Genomic DNA, 23,560 nt, shown 5'->3' on the forward strand with positions numbered 1-23,560 from the left:
TTTTATCATTCTCGCGTTTTTCTAAGCATGTGAAAACACAGTTTATGAGTTAGAGTAGGCTGTGTACAGAAATACGGGACAAATTGCGTCCTGTATTGATTAAATAGGGAGGGCAACCCGAAGACAGATGTTAGCAGCTAGGCTAACTAGCCACCATTTTCCCAGTGGAAGCTAGTTAGCCTGGCGTGCTAACTTCTAGTTTCCAAGTGAAATAGGACTACAGATTTAACATTATATCATAATGGTTCCTGACACATGTTAAATGCTGCTAATGGTGCATTACCAGTTAGCGTATTGGCACAAGCAGACATGTAAATCTTCATAGGATAAACAGTAACTCACCACAGAAGCTGACATCCTCTGGCGGTGCTGGTCTGTGGGAAAAATAATCCGTCAGTCGCCAAAGAACAAACTGAAGCCGGACACTGAGAAAACTGAAAGGTAGCTGAAAAAAGACAGACGCTAACTGAACTGGCCCCTTCACTGTATAATGTGAAACAAACCAAAGACTATTAAAAAAAGATGGAGGTTATGACAGTTCCCAAAAGTAAAGCTAAACATTTAGATCGCCCCCTGACGGCCGGCTGCGGTACAGGTCATAAAACATGTCCATGTTAGTGAATGGGACATGGACTAAACAAAAAGTACTCAAAGTACATGCCAAGTCAGCCTTTCCCAAATGTCATTTTATGCATTTCTTATCACATTGCTGTTTGTTCAAGTGTTTGTTTTATAGTATTATTATTATTATTATTATTATTATTATTATTTATTTAAAGGGGGTTTGATGTCATGACTGACAGCTATGCGTGTCAATAGGTGTGCTCGCTGTCAGCTGTGCAGCTAGTGATTGGGTCGTCTGGGTGCTTGCGCAGACTCTGCCCCCAAATTATGTAACTGGTGGAAAATAGCAGTAGCTGTATGCAAGATATTTTGGCTTCATTTTTGTGAATTGGTGGCAGTGGACATGCGTCATCCATCTTTATACAGTGTAAAGTCAATGGTGGGAATAAGTACCAATGTTAGCACCTAGGCTAACTAGCCTCTAATTTCCCAGTGGAAGCTAATTAGCCTAACTTGCTAACTTCCTGTTTCCATGTGTACAAATATAAACAGAAAAGTACAATAGGTCATAAAAAATGTTTAAAGTTGCTAACGGTGCACTGCCATCACCGTGTTAGTTTGTTAACAAAGGAAGGAAAGACAACGTACATTTTTACCGGCTTAACAGGACTATAAAGTGCTTCAGTAAGTAGCTCACCACAGTAGCTGACGTCTCCGAGCAGTGCTGGCTCTCAGAAAAAAATAATCCAAGTTCAGTCAACCGTTGCCAAGGGAAACACCCACCCAGAGGCCCGACTCTTTAAACTGAAAAATGAAAACAGCTTCAGCATCATTGTAGTTTACACACGAAAAATCTGCAGAATTTAAAAAATTGACTCGTGTTGAGTAAAGACAAGGAAACAAAGCGGAGAACATTTAATAGTTTAATTATAAGCTGCTGTATACATTCAGTGATTATTCCGATTTTCATGTTGCCAGAAGCCATGGGTGAGACCAGCAAAACATTCAGCTACAAGATCTAGTTTGTTGTATGCAATTTGTCAATTTTCATTCATATTTTTCCACATTGTACATAGTTTACTGCAAAGCAACATAAAACCACATTGCTGATGTGCAACACGGTTCTTCCAAGACCTTAGTTCGTTCAAACATGATTCCACCCAGTCTGTTGTGTGGTGCTCGGAGGAGGGGAGAGCCCTGTTTATACCACTCTGGTCTCAACCTGATCTTTGAGATCAACTGAACACAGATGGCACAGGGTGACAGCAGTGCTGAGCAAAGCTAGTCTGTGCGTCCAAATGCCCTCAGTTGAGGCTGAAAAAGTCTTGTTTAAACTCGATTGGGCCCGATAGGAAAAGCGACTCATTATAGGTGGAATCCTGTTACCAGCTTGAAGAACACTGGGAGCCGATCCTTCTCCTCCTTAGATACTAAGATTAAGCAACATCCTGCAATTTTTAAGGTTTTGTTTGCATCTTTTTTGGTTTCTTTTGCTATCTCACTCTAAGCTCATTGAACTGACACACTAATGTTGGTGCTGATATCGCTTTTTTTGTTGTTTTTTTTTTGTCTTTTTTTTACATTTTCTAGTAGCCCACACAGAAACTTGATGGCACAAGAACTGACCAATAAGAAACTCTTTACAACAAGGTAGACTGCAACAGTTGCCAGGGGTCACACAGTAAACAAAAAAAAATAATCCAAGTTCATTTTGAAAATAAAAAACAAATCAGATTCAATATAAAAAGCAAAAGACAAATGAACAAAAGCAAGTTAATTTCAAGTATAACTTACTCATAAAATAACTACACAGCATTAAATATTCTCATTATACATTTTTAAATTATTTATAAAATATATTTTGGCATATATGTTTTTTTTTATTTTTGTGTTTGTGTAACAAACGCTACTGTAGCTTCAGTTGAACACCAATGTTTATTTGTTTTTTTCTCTTGAAACAAAACATTAAAGGGATTGTCACATAACAACAGGTTATTAAAAATGATAATAGTAAACCCTATAGAGAGTTTCACATAGCAAGACATGAGTGACGATCCCTTCTATCCTAGCCCCATAGTCAAAAGTCAAAAAAAGTACAAGACCAGAGCACAAAGTTCTAATTTGGGCTCCACTGGCTACAATCAAGGTTGGGCACAGGAGATTTCAAAAGCAGTAAGTCTTTTTTTTTTCACAACTCAATTTGAACACAAGGATCTGTCTGTCCCACTTCCAGTGTTCAGAGCGGCTGGGCAGATAGCGAGAGTTCATTTAGCTCCATCCTTGATAAAATATAAATACTGTAAAGACCTCACAGTCTGATGACACTGGGATGTCCTCAGGGATACGCAGAGAAAGTTTCTCTTATTAGTCAGAGAAAGGGGCAAATGAGACCGAGAGGGCTCGCTTCCTTTCCCATGAATGCACTGAAAACTGTCGAAGGAGTAAATTGAGAGTATTTTTTAAGATGAATCCTGTGTATGTCATTTATTACATTGATGGAGCTCACTATACAAAGGAACAAAGAGCGATTTTGGCAGCTAGAACACACTGCAAAACCAAAGAAGGCAAATATCAGTTTGTGATACAAAAGTAGTTCAAAAGGCATAACTGTACGTAATGAATTGGCACCTCAGGTGTCCAAACACGCAGTGTCCTGCTTTGGCGCAAGCGCTGGGGAGGTCCACTGGCCATGTCCATGCAGTCAACAGTAACCTGCCTGTCCACTCCTTGCAGACCGATAGAAAGAAAAACTGAACAAAAAGCAAACAAGGAAAAAGTACTGCGACTACAACAAAGCCACATCCACTACCTCGGCTCGAGCACACAACTAGCTGCAGCATACCACAGTTCATCCTCCTCAGCACGAGCTGCTTCTTCAATATTGTATACTGCAAATGGGTGTGTCTCTCTACTTCCATAGCCGGACGTTCTTCTGTGTACACACAGCTATTGCGGGGTACATATATGTGAGTTTTACACTGCATGTGTGCATGGATGTCGGTGCGTGTCAATGAGAAGCTCGCTAAAGCACAATGTCCTTCAGGCGCTTGCTGCTGGGGGATTCCTTGTCTCGGCCATCGTGGAGAAGCGTGTTGATCTCCCTGACAGCTGGCTCACTGTCCTTCCCCTCCGGCTGCCGCAGCAGGCTGTGGTTGGCGATTCGCTCTGCGTCGCGGCATTTCAGCGTGTTGTAGGCAGATGACGGCTTGGACACAGGGCTCTTCAGGTGCACAGGGGAAGTGATGGGGCTGGCTGCCTCGCGCCCGTTGCCAGCTTCACGGACAGCCCCTCCATTGGCCTTGGGGCTGCACACCTGAGACTCCTGAGTCCGCTTTCCCTTTAACTCTCCCCGCTCCACGTCCTCGGGCCCATCCTTGCCGAAGGTGGCAAAAGTCCTCTTGGTGGTGCCGTCCTCGTAGTGCGGCACGTCCACTGTGGTGGCCTCAATAGACAAAGCGATGACATTACGGCCGTGCTCGGGTGACTTGGCACGCGCCGGGATTGGGACACGAGGCATCCAACAGCGGTCAGAGTGGCCTAGGATACGACACTCGTCCTGGCAGTGAAAGCCTTCGCTGGGGTCTGTGGAGACATGAAAGAAAGAGAAAACATGACTGTTAAATTCCAACTTTTCAACTTTTATACTCATTTGCACACACAAATCATACTGTTTTGCTCCCAAGTGGCCTTCATTTGTATGTCAAGCCTGTCATTAAATTATAGGATAAATAAATGAAAATCAATGCTGCGTTGTGTTTAAATCAAAACAGCCCAAGTCGAACATTTCGGAATGATTTGCTTTCATTTTCACTGCGTCCCTGCATATGCTCAAGACTGCAGCCCCGATCACGCTGCTCACTGATAACGAGAGCTGGTTGTTTAGGACACTTCTAATATGCCAATTAAATCATGTATTGTTAAATCAAAAGTCCATTTGCAAGTCTTGTATAATTGGCTTTTCTGTAGCAACACTGGATGAAAGGCAGGTTTAAACAGTGCAATCAGATATCTTGCAGAGAGAGACAGCAGACGAGTTGCGGTGTTGTTGCCTGGTTCATCTCTCTCTTCCTCTCTGTCTCTGTCATCTGGCGCCGAGATATAAATATGTAATGATGTTTAACGCTGGAGTGAAAGAAAAAAAAAAGATTTGCCTGAGTCTGTATAACTGCACTCTTTCATAGTTCGTTGTGTTGGAGGGGAAGAACTTTTTGTGCATCGTTATAACAACAAAAAATGTGCTTAACACAAACTGAAATGCTTTTTATTCACGAGTAACTACGTTATTTTTCAACCTGGACTCTATTTGTCCATGTTTGCGGGTTAAGTGGTTAATGCAGCCAGTAGTGGAAAAATAGGCTTCAATTTAATGTTAATAAAAGATTACACATTGTCAATTTAGATCCACTAAAAGTGCTTGTTTTGCCACTGACAGGCCCAGTTTGTTATTTTAAGTGTCTGACAACTTAAATGAAGACCTTTTTGTTAAAAAAATACCCTTTTTGTTTAACCAGAAACAGCCCTGAAATTGCAGTGGCCAAACCTACCAGACTCCATTTAAATAAACAGTAATTTCATTACTGTGAAACCATTTATTCAAATGACAGAAACCACAAATAAAAAACCTCATTAAAAGCATCTTTCTTACTTTCCACTTTTTTAACAATAACCAACTCTAGTTTGGTTGAAATAAACCCTGAAATTTACCCAATTAGATGTAAAAAATATGCTGGCTTTATGCACACTAAAATGACTGTTTTTTTAAATAGAGTCTGGTAAATTTGAGGATGCTGATTTTAGGGCTGTTTCTGTTTAAACTAAAAAGAACCTAATGTTTTACTAAAGGTCTTTCTCTGAAGGGATCCTTTCAATAAGGTTGTTGGACACTTAAAATAACAATCTGAGCCTGTTGTGGCAAAACAAGCACTTTTAGTGAACATAAACTGGCAGTGCACAAATGCTGGACCAATGTGAAAAATAGTTGCTTCCACGAGTCATTTAGATACAAAAACACGGCGAGAGGCAAGGCTGAAAACCACAGAAGTTAGCCTTTAAGTTTTTCCTGTTTGTTTTAACTCACATACACGAACACTGTGGTTGCTGAAAGAGCGTGGTGCTACAAATCTGTAAAAAAAAAAGATGTATAGTACACACTTTCTTACTTTCTTTATTATTACTAGGCCCTAGAAAACACAAGTCAACACTCTCTCTATGCCACTGTGCTGTTGTGTTTTCCACCTGCTCCAATCTTGAGAAAGAACCTACTACACAGATGCGCAATGACACATTTCTGCGCTCCCCTACTGCTTGTTTCACTCCTAGCAAGAGCCATCCTCCGTTTCACAGGCCCAAGGTGACAAGAGGGGATTGTGAGAGGGATTGCCATCGACCCAAATGCATACGCTTACATCTGGCAATCGCAGCTTGACAGATCACCTAATTAAAATCACTAATGATCTGTTTTTCTCCCTTCTTTTCCTGCACTCATGAGAGGCACCTCTGCTTAGACCCCGGGGATCGATATTTAAAGATTGGAGACAGGCTTTTCAGGGGCAAGATATGCCAGAGCTGTCGCTCATAAAGTATAATCTGATGAGACTGGCAGATAACATGGTGACTAAATGACTGGATGCATGAGCAATGTGGGCTATCATGGGCTATTTGAACCCAGATCATCATGCTTGAAGGCTGAAAATGAACACCAGCAAACACAAATGCAGACCAGTGAGTGACCAATGTCCACATGATTGCTTTAGTGACACAGAGGCGGCACAGAGTTAGCTTCCTCTGATCACGTTTGTGTCAGGATCAAGCAGCAACCTCCGGGGCTGAAAAATGAAGCCAACGCTGTGAAGTGCCAGAAACTGCAGCTCCTGTTGCTACCATGGTGAAAATATTGGATAGGTAACGTCACCATGGCATAAGTGTGGCTGTAGCTATTTCACTGTGCTTTCACTTTATGAGAGTGACTATGAGAGTGAGAAGACTTGTTCAAAGGTGTACAAAAAGACAGTCGAAGGAGACTTGTGTTCTGTTTTTGCAGAAAGTACATTTTGTGTTCACTTTTTTTGCACCTGTTTTTGGTGACGAAAATTAGAGTTAGCACAGCAACCGTTAACCATAGCTGGAAATAAACTGCCCTGACCAAGCACGAAGCAAATGCTGGGTTTATCTTCACCACCGTGTCCAAATATGTCCAAGATGGTGATGGCCAAAATGCCAAATTTGAGGCTTCAAAACCAGAGAAGTTGATACAGCGTTTGATGCAGGCCCCGGTTTCTTTCCTCTGAAAGATGCTCAGTGGCTCATAAAACCTCCAATATTTGTACAGTCTATGACCTATATGCCCACACAGACACTGGCATTATTCCCAGTAAATGCAGACTGAGACGTCTTCCTTACAAAGGACAACTTTCTAATAAGCACCTCCATGTAATCTACAATTACAACACAAGTTAACAATCCAAGCCCCCAGGAACTTCCTCTGTGTAAAAAAAATATTAATTTCATGAAATATCATTATATACCATCATCCACAGTATCCAGACTGCAGCATAAATAGTCAGCTCTATAAAACCACCATTCAGTTAAAATCACTTTATGTGGCCGAAAAGTAATAATGAGCCTACTGAATATACTGTGCACTGCTGTGTGTGTGTAAATTTGCATGAATGCTGATTGGTCCAGGGGACTGTACCGGCGGCAATCAAGGAGACAAAAGGCATGAAGCTGTGGGTTTTGTTTAAAGAGAAGGGAGCCAATCAGAATGTAATAATGTAATCAAAAGTCTTTACTAAAGTCTTTACACCAGGTACCTGGAACATAATGAAGGGTGATGAATAAAAAAGAAAAAAAAAAACAGCACGCCCACACAGTAGATTAGATTGTCCACTGTGATGGTATTTTTTAAGCCTTTTCAAATCCCATGTTCCCTTTTTTATGGAACTGCACTGTTAGTAACTGTATTTTAACCCCTTTTTAATGCCCTTTCTTTGTTAAATTACTAACAATAAAAAAGACAATATTTTAGTTATAGTATCATTTAAAGTGCATTTGTTATTTGGGTTATTCTTAGTTTTTGCTGGCTTTGAGAAACTGTTTTTCATTGAAAGTTTTATAGTAAATTTCAAACTTGCACACATTTCCCATTTATTAAATTTAGTAATCTGAAATTTCTCCCCAAATCGAGTTTGACAAAGCAGATCTTTTTCTCTGCTGATTAAAGATTTACAAGCGTCTTGGTTATGAATGCAATTTCCTCTAAACACTTTGGCTTTTTTCTATAGCCTGAGGCACTTTCTAAAGCATGAAAAGCCTCGGGGCACAAAGAAATATACACAAGTTGTATGCTCTCTACTTAGCAGTGCATGCATATGCAGTGAATGCCATTTTCTCTCCTTTCCTTTAGGGGTCTATGGGAGAGCAACTGGGGTGTAAATGACATTGTTATGAGAGCCAAGCGCCATTAACACTCACACATCCTGCCTTTGCTCAGAGCTTCATAAAACGCAGATGTTGCTCTAAAAAGACCCACCCCCAAAAAACGGAAGAGACAAAATTTAAATAAAAAAAGTGACAGGCCATCGACCTCTAACAAAACACAATCTCCTCCTATTTCAAAAAACAAGCTGGTGAGAGATGAATTAATGGCTTTTACAGCAGCACTTAGAGTTTGGAAGTCAACACGTACAAATGGAAGACAGTGACGGCACCTCCTGCTGTGAATGTGCATTCACAGTCATCAGGAAAATAAGCGTGCCAATCAGTTCCAAGAGCAGAGTTAAAGTACAGTACAGAGCAGGATGTCATCAGGAACATTTTCTATCAATGATTTAATACCTATTAGTTACTGAGGGAGCTCCATCAGGAGGTGCATGCTGCCTGAGATTTTTTTTGTGCTCCACATTTAAGTACAAACAGTCTATTGGTGGTGGAGGCAAAAAAATGTATTTGTGAGGTCAAACGGGGTAGGTATGTACAGTACATCACACACAGTAGACGTCGGTTTGGAGAAGCAGGCTGGAGTCTGACACAGAAGCTAAGCAATGTACTGCTGTAGACAGAGGTCAGTGACAACAAATATTTTACCCACCTAAAAAAAAAACAGTATCAGTTTAGGTGTGTGCTATATGAAACAGTGTATTTTGATGGGGAAGCTGTTAATGGCTTCAGTTCCCCATCTATGCTCTCGTCAAAGCCACCAAACTCCACTGACAAAAACAGTCATTTTAGCTCGCTGAACACAGGAGCTGCCTCTTTACCACTGCTGCAACTGGTTAGTTCGTTTTATTGTGTGACTCTGGTGAATCCAAACTAACCCTTTTAGACACCATAGTCACACAAAAAACAAAGTGAATGATGCAGCAGCAGACCAGAAGTTCCTGTGTTCAGCGATTTTAAATCGATGTCTTTCTAAATGGAGTCTGGCTTTGAAGAGAGTGATGTAACGGCTTCATTTCCTCGTTGGAAATCAGTGTCTGACATTAAAGTGAAGCAGTGAACATACTCTCAATATAGCGTACACTTAAACTTCTATAGGCTTCTTTCAGGTGGCTAAAATATGTTTTGTTGCTGACCCCATCCACAGCAGGAGATGCTTCTCCAAACTGGGGGCGCACTGATTGAAATATACTGTTTACAACACACTGTCAATGGATAATAACCCTTTAAGGTCCAAAGTCTGGCAAAGGCACCGGGAAGCAAGTTAAATATGCATGTACAGATGCAATATGGTTATGGATAATAACAAATACTGTCACTTCAAATGCAGAAGCCAAATTCTCTTGATAATGCTGGTCATGTTTTTTTGTTTCTAGTTATTTGGAATAGCATCGCTTTGCATCAGCACAGAGAGAAAACCCAAACGCTCCCTGCATTTCATCTCGCATCTGCAGCCCGCCAGCAGCCGATTCAATCCTGTCTCCTTCCCTCAATCACAAGAAGGCGTCTTAACTTCAAGTTGCAGCAGACAGGTCTTCAGCTCCAGCGTGGGGATCCCACGTCCTGACAAGCTCATTGCTCAGTTTACCCCTGTGCACCGCTTATAATGATGCCTTCATGTCATACAGCTGGAGGTGCTATTTGTTTGATGCTAATGTAGCAAAAAAAGAGGAATCAGCAAAAGACTGAAATCCCCCAATGCAGAAGGGAAGGGTTGTGCTCACTGGAAGAGGCAACTCCCCCGAAAAACTCTCTGAGCTTTCGCCAGCTATTTTGCGTCCTGCTTGGCTAACACATGGAGCCTGGCTTGGAGAGCACAGGCGCTTTTCCCTCCAAAATTAGCGCACACAGCCTCAAGGTTGAAAACAATGATGTAATCCCATAAAACGAGAGTAAGCAGCCGCAGTCAACAGAAGGCCAGATTGGAGGGGCCAGAGACGGGTTGAATTGATGTGAAGACTTTTTTTTTTTTTTTTTCAGGTGACAAAATCTTGATTTTCTCTTTCTTATTTTAACTGGAGCCAGGAGGCGATGGGGACTTGCTGTATGACACAATTCAGTCAGTTTGGTTTTACAGCATGATGAACCCTAAAAAGAATTTGGAACAGCAGCGTGGCATGATAAATCATTTTACAAAGAATGTCTGCCACTTTTGGCTTAAACTACTTTTTTGTATTCCTCTGTATGCTGACATTTTTGTTGTAGCAGTAACAATAAATGTCCTGATTCTGTTTGAACAGACAGCCAGACAGTATAATGTGGATATTACTGTGATGTAGCAGTTATGAAAGCAAATAATTTAGAGCAATTTAAACCTAGAAAAGCTTTACTTGTGGCCTGCATAGTCTTTGTCATTTGTCTTTGATTCCCATTGCTTTCCTGTTCTTCTCTTGCAGTTTTTTTTAATATTACACTCTATCAAATGCTGTGACAAAGCAATCAAATATAGCTTCTCTATAGTCTGAGAAGACAATTATAAAGCTCTGGCAAACAAAAGAACAAACAGTAACTCTGACATTGTGCTTTAAAGGTTCAGTGTGTAGGATTAAGTAGGATATATAGGCAGAAATGGAATACAATAAAATAATACGTAGGTTTTCCTGAGTGTATAATGAGCTGAAAATAAGAACGGCTCTATTTTTGTTGCCTAAGAATGAGCCATTTATATCTACACAGGAAGTAGGTCCTTGTCGGACATTGGTAAGCTGCACTGCCATATTTCTACAGTAACCCAGAACAGACAAAACACTGGCTCTAGATAGGGTCATTTGTGTTTTTGCGTCAACCATCATAGTTAGCAGCCCCTCTGTAATGAGCAGCATCAGAAAAGCGCTGATTTTTTTAAACAGGAAACTGGTTTAATCATTGTTTATACCAGTTTAAATGTTTACTACTATTTAACTACTAATACTAGCAGTCCCTCTCTGACATGCCAAACGGCATTAGAAAACACAAATTTGTAATGAGAAACTTTGTTATTCAGTGTTTTTAGTGGTTTAAATTAGCGGGTATGTTTGTTTTTGAGGAGGAAGAGACCTCTGCGGATCATGTGGCTCATGGTAAAAACCACCTGAATGAAATTAAGTTATCAGAGAAAATAGGTGAGCACCTATGAGAAGGCACTAGCCTAACAGCTTGTCTAAGACATGCCGCAAGCATTGCAAAAACACTGATTTTTAACATGAATTTGCTTTATTCAGTGTTTTTAACTGTTTTAATTACTGGGTTCATTTGTTTTGGAGAGGAAGAAACCTCTGCGGTAATTCGGCTCTCTGAACAGAGATCACTGAAGGCACTGTAACCGCGAGTTTCAGCAGGTTGCAATCTCCCTCTAAATATTAACACTGTCCCTTTAAGTCTCTTTTTCTAGCTGTGTGAGAGGACTGGTATAAAGTCCAAAAGAATTCAATCCACAAAAAGTTAAACAAATGTGACCGCAGTCCTGATGACCCTTTCTGAGGACAGCTGGGAGCCAACACTCCCTGCCATGTTTGAGTGGTGCACAGAAGGATTTCATTTGCAGCTAAAATGCTGTCCACTTCTTTGCTCTCATCTTGGTGCATCTTTGACAGTGAGATGGCTGTTTTCTAATTGCTATCCATATTAATTTTCCATCCTGGCAGTCACATGGCAAAGATTGATTAAATCTAAATTGTTACTACAGAGTCTTGATGGAGCCTGTGATGCAGAAGCTGATGGAAGCATCACAGGGGAGGAAAAATGCAGAAAATATGGCATTGGCAGATTAGAGGATGACTGTTTACGAATCGCTCAGAGTCCAGATCATGCTCGAGACTGACACATGCTTGGCCCTGCCTGATCTTAACGCTGGGGATGAAGCTTAACATCCAACGTGCTCTAACTACAGCAGAGGGCAGGTCTATGGCCAGATGAGGTGGAGGCTTGGCCAAGCAGCCTCCTCCACTACTCACCAGGGAGAGTCCAAGCACCGCTGTCATCCCAGCCAGCCAATTCAGTCTGTGGGCCATAAATCAGCCTGGAGGCCTGGCTCCTGCGGGAGCGGCAAGATGGAGTGTGATGGTCTTGTTTTTACAAACAGTAGAGGGGCACCCTTACTGCGCCACGCAAGCCATCATTCTCTACACAGCACCGAGTCCTCTCCTTCTCCCCACAGCATCTGGTTCAGTCACATCAAGCTATCCCCCCCGACACCTCCAGATTCATCCCTCGCAGCTCCCTGCACAAGCCAATCCTTTATGCTTCTCCTCCTTCTGTCCTCCTCCTTCATCTCATCAGTACCGCTGTCTCACGTACACTGCTGTAATTAAATAAATCCTTCACCCAAAAATCTCTCGCTTCTGCCTATCTGACCAGAATCCCTTCAACTCTTCCAGTCAAATATTAATTGTCGAGGAAATGAGACTCACTGGGCGGCCTTGTTAGTACTGTCCTATGGCTGGTGAAGCCAGGGGTTCATGTGGCACTGGTTCTACTTCTGCGCATTAGTACCAGTCAATTTATCAAGAGCGAATTCACTGTCCAATCCATCTAGCTCTGCAGAGAGTGTCTGACAGCCTGTCACTTCTGCCAGGACAGCGCGTGTCCTCCTGAACAGTGATGCAAAATGGCGAGTTAACTGAATTTTGAGCTCATCTTGCAGTCGCAATTCTTTATAAGCACTTGTCAGTAACTGTTTAAAAGCGACCAACAGTTCTGCAAATGTTTACTCCCCCTGTATGTATTCCCTCCCTCCCTCGCTGCAGCCCAGTCTGCGCATTCTACTGCAGGTCTTGTTATAAAGAATGAATTTCCAAACTGGTGTTGACAAACAATGCACTAGCTTCTAAATTGGTACAAACAGCATCTGTTTAACAGCTGTGTAACAGCAGCGGGAGGAAAAAAAGCAATCGCTACGCTGTTTTATAAATCACTATGTCATAGTGTAGCACTGTTTTGTTCAAAGGAAGGACCACTGGCCAATGGATTGCTTGATGTAGTGGAAATTATGTGAGCTGGTTGTCATGATGACATGCATGGGCAGGCTGGTTTCAATGCCCCGGCAACATATACTACACAACAATACTTGCTGAGAGGATTCTCTCATCTTATTGCGCCCTGCTCAGACTATCACGGGCTCCAAGAGGGCGTCTCAGCGAGGCTGTGGAAGCTTTACCTTTGGCTTTTATCATGACATATGAAACGCCTGGAGGGGCAGGATTTACAGCAGTCAGATCTTATGTGATCTGCAGGTTTTTGGACCATAATTCATGCCCTGGTTTTACATGAGCCAGTGACTGTTTAACTCTCTCAGGAAGGACTCTGGGCTGGATTTAACCCCAGCACAAAGGCACAGAGACCTGAGCCTGGCTGCATGAGGCTGAACTTGGCTAAACTGAAAAAAGAGATTGCAGAGAGGTAACCAACATAGACAACAAGGCCTGCTTTACCATAGCTTGCTGTATTTGGTTTACCTTTTTTTAACCTAAATTTCATATACCCTTTTCCCACATGGGAAAACCCGCTATTATTAAGCTATATACAGTTTTCCCATTGCCAGTAGAGCAGAGTTGTGTACACGGCACTGCAGCAGACAAGCGTGTGTGTGTGAGTTGTTTTGGAGTGTACATTTGTTAAACAGTAGTATGCAGCATGGGTGAGGAGCTGTGAAAATGTAACAGTTGTCACTTCTCTTTATAAATCTCTTACTGGACTGATTTAAATGGAGATTTCAGCACTGCTTAGAAAGAAACGGTAATAAGTGGCAGCGTGTCATTGTATGTCGCTGTTTAAGGAGCTGACATTAGCACATTCACCCGGATGCTGTGTTATCATCAATGCGAAACTGAGCTGGAGTCGACACATACCTGCAACTATTGCAGAGTAATTTAACTTGGGTGTGAACACTTATTGTAAACATTCCCACTGCATTAAAAACCCAAATGTAAGCAGGTGTTAGCGTCTTTTGTGCAGTGGGAGTGAAGCTTCATTTCATAAAAGCTCCTCAAGGAACCAGTGTTGCAAACTAGCATCCGTTATAAATACTACGTGCATTGAATAGCTGTTTTCAGTTTACCTATGCATACTCTCTCAGTCTCTATCAAAAAAACCATGAATAGATGATAAAATATCGGAAGCCTTGGGGAAGGACAGTATCATGTCTGCCCAAATGTTCAACCAAACAGCCAATCCAGCAGCAACTTGCTTGGTGGAGATCATGATGATGAAAAAGTAACCACAGTCCAAATGGATTCTGTTCAGGTTTGTGTCAAATAACTGTTCTCGGAGAAAACTACTGATATTGTTGTCTGCAGTTTCTTTGTATCATTTGACCCTAAAGGAGTGGGATTGACATTTTTAAAAGGTTATTTCAGTTTTGGGGGGATGTGGTGGTGAAGTTGTGTTGTGCAACTAGGAAATTTGATCACAAAAGACCCATTTTGGCCTCTCCTCACCAGCTACCAGCTGAGTTTAAGGTTCTTCTTTTAACCTGCAAGGCCTTACGTGAACCTGCACTTCTGTACTTATCTGAGCTAATGACACCACACACAGCTGAACGCCTCCCTTGCTCTCTAGATGCTGGGCTCCTGCTCATTCCTTCATTAACAAAAAAATTAGAGCATTTGCCTACTGTGCCCTGTATCTCTTGAATGGCCTTTGATTAAACGTAAAAGAAGCACGTTCAGTTGAAATCAGAAAAACAAGACAGAAAACCTGTCTTTATACACTTATAGCCTACTCTAGAATTTAGGCGAGTTTGTTTTAATTTAATCTTTCTTACTTTATTATATTCAAACATCTCCTTTAACATTAATGTTTTTGATATGTTTTTTTTTAAATTTTCATGTTTAGAAATATCTTCTGTACGATATATGCTATTGTAAAGGGTTTTGAGACCATGCCTCATGGTGATTATACACTCTGATAAGATGGATAAGATAAGATTGGATACGACAGAACTTTATGTACTTTATCCGACAGAAATGTTGTAGTTACACATTTGTTTTGACAAAGATTTTAAGTCACAAAAAAGTACAGAAATAAATCTGTCGGGGGGAAACTCATTTCCTATTATATAATTATATTATTTATCTTAAGCAAGACAGTGCAGTGTTTGACAACGATTGCTAATGATCATTTCTGAATGGTAGTGCATGGTTGCCTGTGTAGCAGGACAACAAATTTATATAAATATATATATATATATATATATATATATATACATATATTCGTAATTGCAGCCTTGCCATCACAAACTGCAAACTGTAAAATAACTAATGAAAATGTCTGCACTTTCCTCTGCATCCATCTCGCTGTCACTGGAACAAGAAATCAGCTTAATAACTTTGTGGCAGTAAATTAGATCGTTCTGTGGCCGTATAAAACATTTCCAAGAAAAACTAATCAGGGATGTAATTCAGTGATGAATTTCATCAGAGAAAAATCATCTTTGGGTTTAGGAGTATTTTAAAAGGGATAATTATTTTAAAATATGAAAGATACATGATGAAAAAGAATGCAATTAGACAAAATGAAACTGCAACTAGAGCTCATTGTACTCACATAACGTGATGTATTGCCACTTAAAATAAGATATTGTGAGGGGACATCATGCAGGGAGGAATTTAAGAGTGTCCGTAAGGCAAATGGGAGATAGTGGTAATTTTGTTTCATTGAAGGGGCATTTTTTAAGGCGAGTATACAGTTGCAGCTATGTTGATTGTTTTGAAGCCTTTTGGGATCTTTGTATTTGTTTTTGATCAAGGCAAAAGAAGTATTGTGTTGCGCTGCTAGTGATGTACTTCTCTATAATGACACGGTGAATGTCACCCTTGTCAATTCTCAGCATCCAAATTGCCCCTCTAATGATGAGCCTCAAATTAACCTGTGTTCTGGCGCGCCAAGCCCGCAGCATCAATACAATGCACTCCCAAAACTCAGCACAGCAGGCCGCTGGCGTCCCAGTCGCAGACCTGCCCACTCTGCCGTGCCAGCCAGCCAGACCGCCCGCCTGCCTGCCCGCATGCCCGCCTCTGTCTGCTTGGCTCGTTTCCTCAACAATGCATCGGCAGAGGACATCTTTAAATACACTGGAACAAATGCAGCATTTCTGTGTTTAAGCTTGACCGAGCTAGCAAGCTAATTTGCTCCTAAACCCATGAGTCTGGGAGAAGCAAGGGGGACAGAAACAGACTCTTAAATTACATCTGTGAATGGGGTTGGGTGGGGGGAGAGGAAAGCTATATGGGGAGCAATGATGGAGAGGAGACGTAGGGATGGCAGCGCTACGGACCACTGATGTCAAACTGTGAGGAGCAAATCAGTGCTTATGTCAGGTAAGGTCATTTTGTTTAAAGGGATAATTTGAATCTTCTGAAGTAGGGTTGTACGAAGTAATTATCTGTAGTCAGTGTACTACACGGCAGTCGGCACGCTCCCTATTTGGAGAGGCAGGCTGGGTACCGACATGGAAGGTAAGCAATGTACTGCTGTGAAGGGGTCAGCAACAAAACATATTTTAGTCACCTAAAAAATCGATATCAATTTAAGTGTGCGCTAAAATCACAACATCTTGACTGCTTTAATGTGTAGTCAGGCAGATATATCTGATGGGAAGCCATTATATCTCTCTCTTCAAAGTCAGACTCCGTTAAGAAAACAGTAATTTAACTAGGGCTGGAGATTCAAATCATCAGTTGGAGACCCCTCAGTTGACTGAAATTGCTAGTCAGTGTGCTGTGTTTTGAACTTCCGGGGACATTTTGGTCCCCAGATTTTGCTGCAGAGTGAGTCCTCTTGACTGTCACAGCTCTGAAAATGAAGGCAGCAGGCAAGAAGAGATAGACGGCATCATAAGGTGAAGAAGTTGTGAATTTACAGCTCAGAGCAACTTAATATGAAGCAGTCTCTGGCTTTTGTTTGATATTTAGTGTTGGCAACCCTAACCCGAACCCCATCCACTTAGTTGTCTTGTCAGCACTCATATGGATAACTACCACATACTAACCCACTTCAAAAAAAGTGGAACTATCCCTTTATTATCTAAACCAGAAGTGACAATTAGACATTCCTTCACAGAATCTGTAGGTGTCTTATCAGCTGGAATAAATCCCTATTATACCACATTAAATGTGAGTTTTCAGCATTTCTACTGGGCAGCAGAGAAAATACAAACTGCACATGTCAGGGAAATATAACAATGGATGATGGAAAACAATGGTTTGTGTGGCATGGAGCTTTACATTAACAAAGGAGAGGTCCATGACAAATTAAAGATGTTTCGCCAACACCACGATTTCTATTTGTGAAGCCAAGTCTTCATCCCTGCAGTCAAAAAATCACAACTAATCAAATGTGGGGGAAGCAGATTTATGATCTAATGGTTCTGAACAATCTATAACCCATAAACATCCCAGAGTAAGAAACCATTATATTCTCACATTTGCCATAAAGAGACATTGCTCATAGTTTTCCTTTTAGATTACTTTCCCCTTCCTCAAGTACTATTTCTATTAGCCATCTGAAATAAACACAATACTTCAGCGCCTGTCAATGTGTCCAGCTCTGAACCACCGGGCAGCATACCAATATCTTAGGATTTCCTCTCTCTCTCTCTCTGTGAGCTTCAGCTTTGCCTCAAAAGAGTGGCCTTACATAATTAATATAATGTGGCTTCTCATTCAGTCATGTTCACTTTGTGTCAGCCAGGACTATGTGTTTTATATTCCATTTTATCTTGTCGCAAAAGCACCAGCATGGTTCCTTTGCTCTCTCATATTTTTTTTTTGCTTCCTTCACGACAATTTTAACAACCTCCAGAAGTAGGACACAGGAACATGGTGAGTGTGGTGGTATGTCGCAGTGGTGGAATGTATCGAAGTACATTTACTCCAGTGCTGTACTTAAGAACTAACTTAAGGTACTTGTACTTATTTTCTTTAATTGCTACGTTATTCTTTTCTCCACTACATTTCAGGGGAAATATTGCATTTTTCAATTTTTTGCATAAAAACATATTAAGAGTTTATAAAATATGATGTTTTGTTATACATTAAATTGCCAAAGAGTTACATAGATGTACAGCTGCAACAATTAGTTGATTAATCAATTTGTCGATTCACAGGAAATTTATTGCCAACATTCTAGACTCTATTTTTTTTTTTTTTATAATTTTGAGTTTGGGGGATATTATTTTCAACTTTGTTAATAACCTTGAAGGGTTTTTGTGCTTTTTTCTATTTTTTCATATATATTATCTTTATTACTTTTTTTTTTTTTAATTCCAAACAAGTTTTTTACAAAGTTTTTTTAGATACATGTTTAAAAAGAAAAAAAAAGATTTTTCTGCATTGGGTACTTCTACTTTTAATACTTTAAATACATTTTCCTGACTATACTTACTTGCTTTTACTTGAGTACCATAATCAATGCAGGGCTTTTACTTGTAACAGAGCATTTTCACAAAGTGGTATTATTACTTTTACTTAAGGGAAGGACCTGAAAACCTCTCCCACCACTGGTATGCAGTGTGATGGGCAGGTTTAGCCCAGCATGCAGGAACATATATAGTGAGAAACAGGGGGTGGGCAACTATCAAGGTTTGAAAAGACGCTCTTCCTGCTTCACACAGAAGCAGATTGACGGTGTCACTCAGGGACAAGAGCCGCATAAAAGAAATAAGGCAAACATAGCGAGGCCCTCGCTGTGTAGAGATGCATTAGATTTACACCTACTGGGCAGAGGAAGAGCAAGAGGGAGGCCTTTCTAACACTTTCTATCATTATCTATTTCTCTGTCACAAAGGCCATTCAGTTTGGCATCTGGGAGGCATGCTGACTCTCTCCCAGGTTCTCTATTATTCACCACAGCGAGGTCTCCACCATGATACCACTTAATATCAGACAGTCAGAACCAATGTCCGTAGCATTAGCCACCCACCAGCCGGAGCTGCACTGTATAGAGGATTGTCAGCTGCGAGGCAGTCCGCGAGAGGAGCTCGTATCTAAGACACACAGATTGAAATGGAGGTGGAAGACCGGTCTGAAGAAAAGAGAAGGAACTAATAGGCACATCTTTTCTGATTTGAGGAACATGACTATAGCATACATAAGGATGATGGCAGGGGTCTGACACAGTGGTAGTAATTGGATTTCTCAGGCCCTGTGCCCGCTCATGATAACATGCTGAGCTGTGACATGAAAAGTCCTTATGTGTGGCGAGGGAGCAAGGTGCAGCAGAGTGGAAGTGACAGGTGTCAAAGATCCAATTCCCCTCGCTCCTCTCGATCCTTGAGTTCCCCCTTTTTTCTCTGGAGACAGCTGAGGAACAACCTGCCCCGTGGTAAAGCCAAACACCAAGCTTGACATTCAGTTGCAAATCCGAGCTAGTTAAAGCTACAGCAAAGGAGGCGGGGGAGGAAGGACGGAGTGCAGAGGGGGATGGAGGCACTGTGGATATAAGAGGTCACGGCCTGATTGCTTGCTTTATTTATTTTCTGATGCTAATGTGAGCTGAATATAGAAGGAGCGCAGGGTTCCTCCAATGTGCCGCACAAAGGCGCCCCCCACACTGCAGATCTTACAGATGTTTGGGGAGGGGGGTGGGGGAGGGGGGTAAAGTGTCTGGCCGCTGTTCCCTCTCCGTCCTCCTCTGCACGCATCCTGGCCTCATCTTTAACGAGGACTGCATGAGAGCAGGCACATCATTAAAAAGAGCCATTCTGAGACTTTCCTGTCTGCCATTAAACTTAACAGCCGACCTCTCCCATTACCTTTTATCCTCCCCTTTAAGGAGGAGGGGGACAGCAGAGACTGAAAAGTCGCATTTGGTTGGCAAGATGCATCCATTGAGTGAATTCTGTCCCTCAGTCAATTGTTCATAAAAGCAAAAGCAGTAAAGTCTCCTGGAATGCACCAAAAGCTGTTAATGCATAGTGTGCAAAAATCCCACAACTTAACACTGAAAAAAGCAGATTCATGTAACAGTTACTGTGTATTTACATGGTTCACAATAACCTGATTTTTACATAATGTGCTATGATAATTAGCTTAATGCCCAGAAAGATGAGTGGTAGCCTAAAGGAAACATCTTATTAGCAGAACAATACGAAATCGGAGGGCCTTTGTGAATAATGTTTTTAATGTTGATGAACTTTAATTTGATTATCCACCACCGCCAGCAACGCCACAGCGTTGAAACACCACTCTGCTTCCTGTTCAGCTCTTGACCTTTTCACACACACGAACACAGTTAAACAGGCAGAAATCTGACTACAGTGTGTGAATAACGCAGCATAGTTTACACACTGTGTTCAGGTTATGAATGTTACAGTTTTCATCTTTACTCCATTAAAGCCTACTATACAGAAGACTTTGAAAATATTTCTAATAGACTAAAGTCTGACACCGTCTCACATCTGAAGACGTGAGTTTTTACTCACACACTATAATGTTTTTCAAAGACTATGGATCTTGCAGGGTTACGATTTGCAAGACTCTAACTGGAATGCTTTAGAGATTATTTCCCATCCGGCTCCTGGTGCAAAATATTACACATATCTCCCTTTAAGAAATATGAAAGCCAAATGCTGGTGGATTTGCTTCACTTACAACCTAAAACAACAATTTAATCTATTTAGTGGCTGGTAGATTTTGGAATACACCAGCCAAAGCAGTATGCGGATAAATACCTTCATTTTTTTAACTCTGCCTGGCACGCATAACAATTTTCAGATTTTTTTTTTGACCATAAAGCAAAATCACACCAGTCTCCACAGGTTTGCTGCACTATTTTGGTGAGCGGTGACTGTGGGAATTAGAGGTCAACCATCCAATAATTAAGATTCGTCACTAAAATAAGTGATAACTGGTGATTCGCCACTCCACTACCTTTTCTTCCTTTTTAATCCGTCCACAAAAACTTGTTCACGTTTGTTGCGCCTCATTGAAGTCCCCTCCATAATTACAATATACCCAGCTGCTGCTTCCTCTTTGGTGCTGAAACGAGTGCAGTTATTTGTTGGTGGGTGACATCACTTAACTTCAGTAAGTGCATGAGCCAAGGCTGAAAACGTACGATAATATTAAATGTGTTTGATTTTGTTGGATTGTCAAGACAAGAAAACGACTGACTCAAGAAGCTTGAACTGAGTTTTACGACCACCTTACACTAAATGATCAAGGCCATGGGACAGCGCGCCAACTGAGGTAAAACTCAAAATTGTATCCCGTCATTTGTCAGTGACAGTGAAATCGCTTGAAAAGTTGTTTTGTGTAAGGCTGGCATAACATAAACCCCACGGCAAAATGTGTATTTATTTTGAATTACTGGTGTGCCCGATAATCCACTGAGTAAGGACAGAAGTCTCACAGACTGGGGGGGGATCTTGGATATGAAGACGTGTTGAAAGACTAAATCCAAGCAGTCTTGCGGACACTGGAGGCTAAGATAAGGCCGGGGGGGGAGGGGGAGGCTCTGTGGGTCCACACACACTTCAGCAGGTCCCTCCTCTGTGTTACTGTGCCTTCACTCTCTCATCAATAGTTTATAATCTGGGTCACCAGCAGCAAAAACGTGCCTCCCACTATTGAGACCTACTCAAAATGTTGAATTACAACATAGTGAGCTCATCCCTGCAAGGTCATCTAGGGGACAGCGAGGGATCACTGACACTAATTGGTGAATGAAAGATAGTAAAGATGGAGGTGGTTTGGACGACTTCTCTTTAACCTCTGTTTAACTTCTGCCAAATACAAATCCAAAGAGCACATTCTGCCACGCCATGTTTCACAGACTTATGCTGGCTCTCAGAGAGAGAAAATTCTGTATTTCAACGGCTATAAAATGTTACAGAATAAATCATTCCCACTGAATATACATGAGCAGAGCAAAATATGGAAATATTACAGAAGTACGCCCGAGGTAGTAACCTTTTGTTGCCACAACTGAGGAGGACGACATAACTTTACATATTCCCGCTACATATTCCATCTGAGTTATAATGTTGTCAGGAGAAACAAGGTGATGAGAACCGAGATAAAAACCGGGAAGGGGGGGGGGTGACAAAGGCATTGAGGGAGACAATGAAATGAAGGAAAAACAGAACGCAGGAAATCTCAAATGGATTAAAGAGGATGGAGGTACTGTGTTTTTCCCACAGAAAGGAAGTAATAGGGGTTAAAAAAAGAAATGCACATTGCTGCAGCACAGGAGACCCCTCCTCTCTCTCTTCCTCCGTTACCCCAGCTGCAGTGATAAATGTCTCTTTGTATTCTGGACAGAAAACTGCGGGCTACAATGTACTTGTCAGAAGACAGCTGATTTTCCCCTTAAACAGAGCAGAGTATATTCTTAATCTTTCCCTTCACAGAGGCAGAAGATAAAACAAATGCCTCGTGCCAAGACACATAATGCCCAGAAAATCTCTCCCCATTCACTACACGTTTGTGCAGCTACGTATCGTGTGTATGTGTGTGTGTGTGTGTGTGTGTGTGTGTGTGTGTGTGTGTGTTCATCTGCAGCAGCAGCAGCAGCAGCAGCAGGTGTAGCCATAGTATGTGCAACTGCATGCTATTTGTACTTTTCCTATATTTCCACAGCATCCTTAATCCCTGCAGTATAGCCATGGTTCCACTATGAGGGCTCATAAATGGGAGTCAGTGCTACAGGTAATGGAGCTGATTATAGCTATCTGGGCTGCGGGCCAGCTGCCAGACTCTGCCCTGCCTGGAGGGAGCACAGGCCGCCTGGTGTCTGATATCCTGGGATCCCTGTAATACAAGCCTTGCTTTGGCAGTCACTCTGTGACTATCCTGGCCACTTCCAGCCACACACTGAGGCTCCTTTGAGTTAGTCTATGTGTATAGTATGTCCTCATCAGGTTGTTTACTCCACATGGTATCAGTCTATAGTCATAGCATTTCAGCGACAAGGCTGCGGCAAGAAACGCTTTTTGTAGGGGTGTATTAGGGGCTCTTGAGAGGAGAGTGTCACCAACAGATCAGGATCGGGTCTAGAGGGATGCTACGCGTCATTTTCTGTCCTCAGGGCAGAACATTTCTGGTGACCAGCTTTTACACACACATATTACATTCTTGACAAGACAGACAGCAATGGCTAATCAGTTTGGGACACATTCCCCAGCAATGCCATCAGCTGACCAGCAGACATCAGAGTTACCACAGTCGCCAAGCTTCCCCATTTCAACCTAAGCACCAAGAAAAGAGGACAGTAGGCGAGTTTCCATTACAGATTTGCACAAAACTTAAGCAATATTTTCAAAATGTCAACAAAATGCAATTTTGAGATGACTGCATTTCCACTGAGTGATGTTATAGGATTTTTTTATGGGATGGGAAAATTGTAATTGTAATTATGATTTTAAAAAGCGCAATTAATCATGATTAACTATTAAAATTCTGCGATTAACCACAATCGAAAAAATTATTAGTTTGACAGCCCTACTTTTAATATTAATGCGGTGCTAGTGTGCATTAAAAAAAAACATAAAAATAGAGGTTATTGTTTAAAAAAAAATTAAAAATGCAAGGAGAGGAGGCCCCAGACCCCCTAACAAAGGTTTGGTCTAAGCCCAAAATGTCCT

At 41.5% G+C, this 23,560-nt stretch overlaps 1 protein-coding gene across 8 annotated transcripts in view; it reads right to left on the bottom strand.

Moving 5' to 3' along the window:
* Positions 1 to 1,474: 1,474 nt before the first annotated feature.
* pcdh19 (protocadherin 19) overlaps positions 1,475 to 23,560 on the bottom strand; it is a 70,629-nt gene continuing 48,543 nt past the window's right edge. For all 8 annotated transcript variants that reach the window (XM_042493627.2, XM_088080907.1, XM_042493626.2 and 5 more), the window contains exon 5: positions 1,475 to 4,146. In XM_042493627.2, the coding sequence (XP_042349561.1) occupies positions 3,587 to 4,146 (560 nt within the window). In that variant the 3' untranslated portion in view covers positions 1,475 to 3,586. The remainder of the gene's footprint in view (positions 4,147 to 23,560) is intronic.

Source organism: Plectropomus leopardus, chromosome 8, assembly GCF_026936395.1.
Source record: "Plectropomus leopardus strain MGB_pleo_1.0 chromosome 8, ASM2693639v1, whole genome shotgun sequence".
In the NCBI taxonomy this organism is placed as follows: domain Eukaryota; kingdom Metazoa; phylum Chordata; class Actinopteri; order Perciformes; family Serranidae; genus Plectropomus; species Plectropomus leopardus.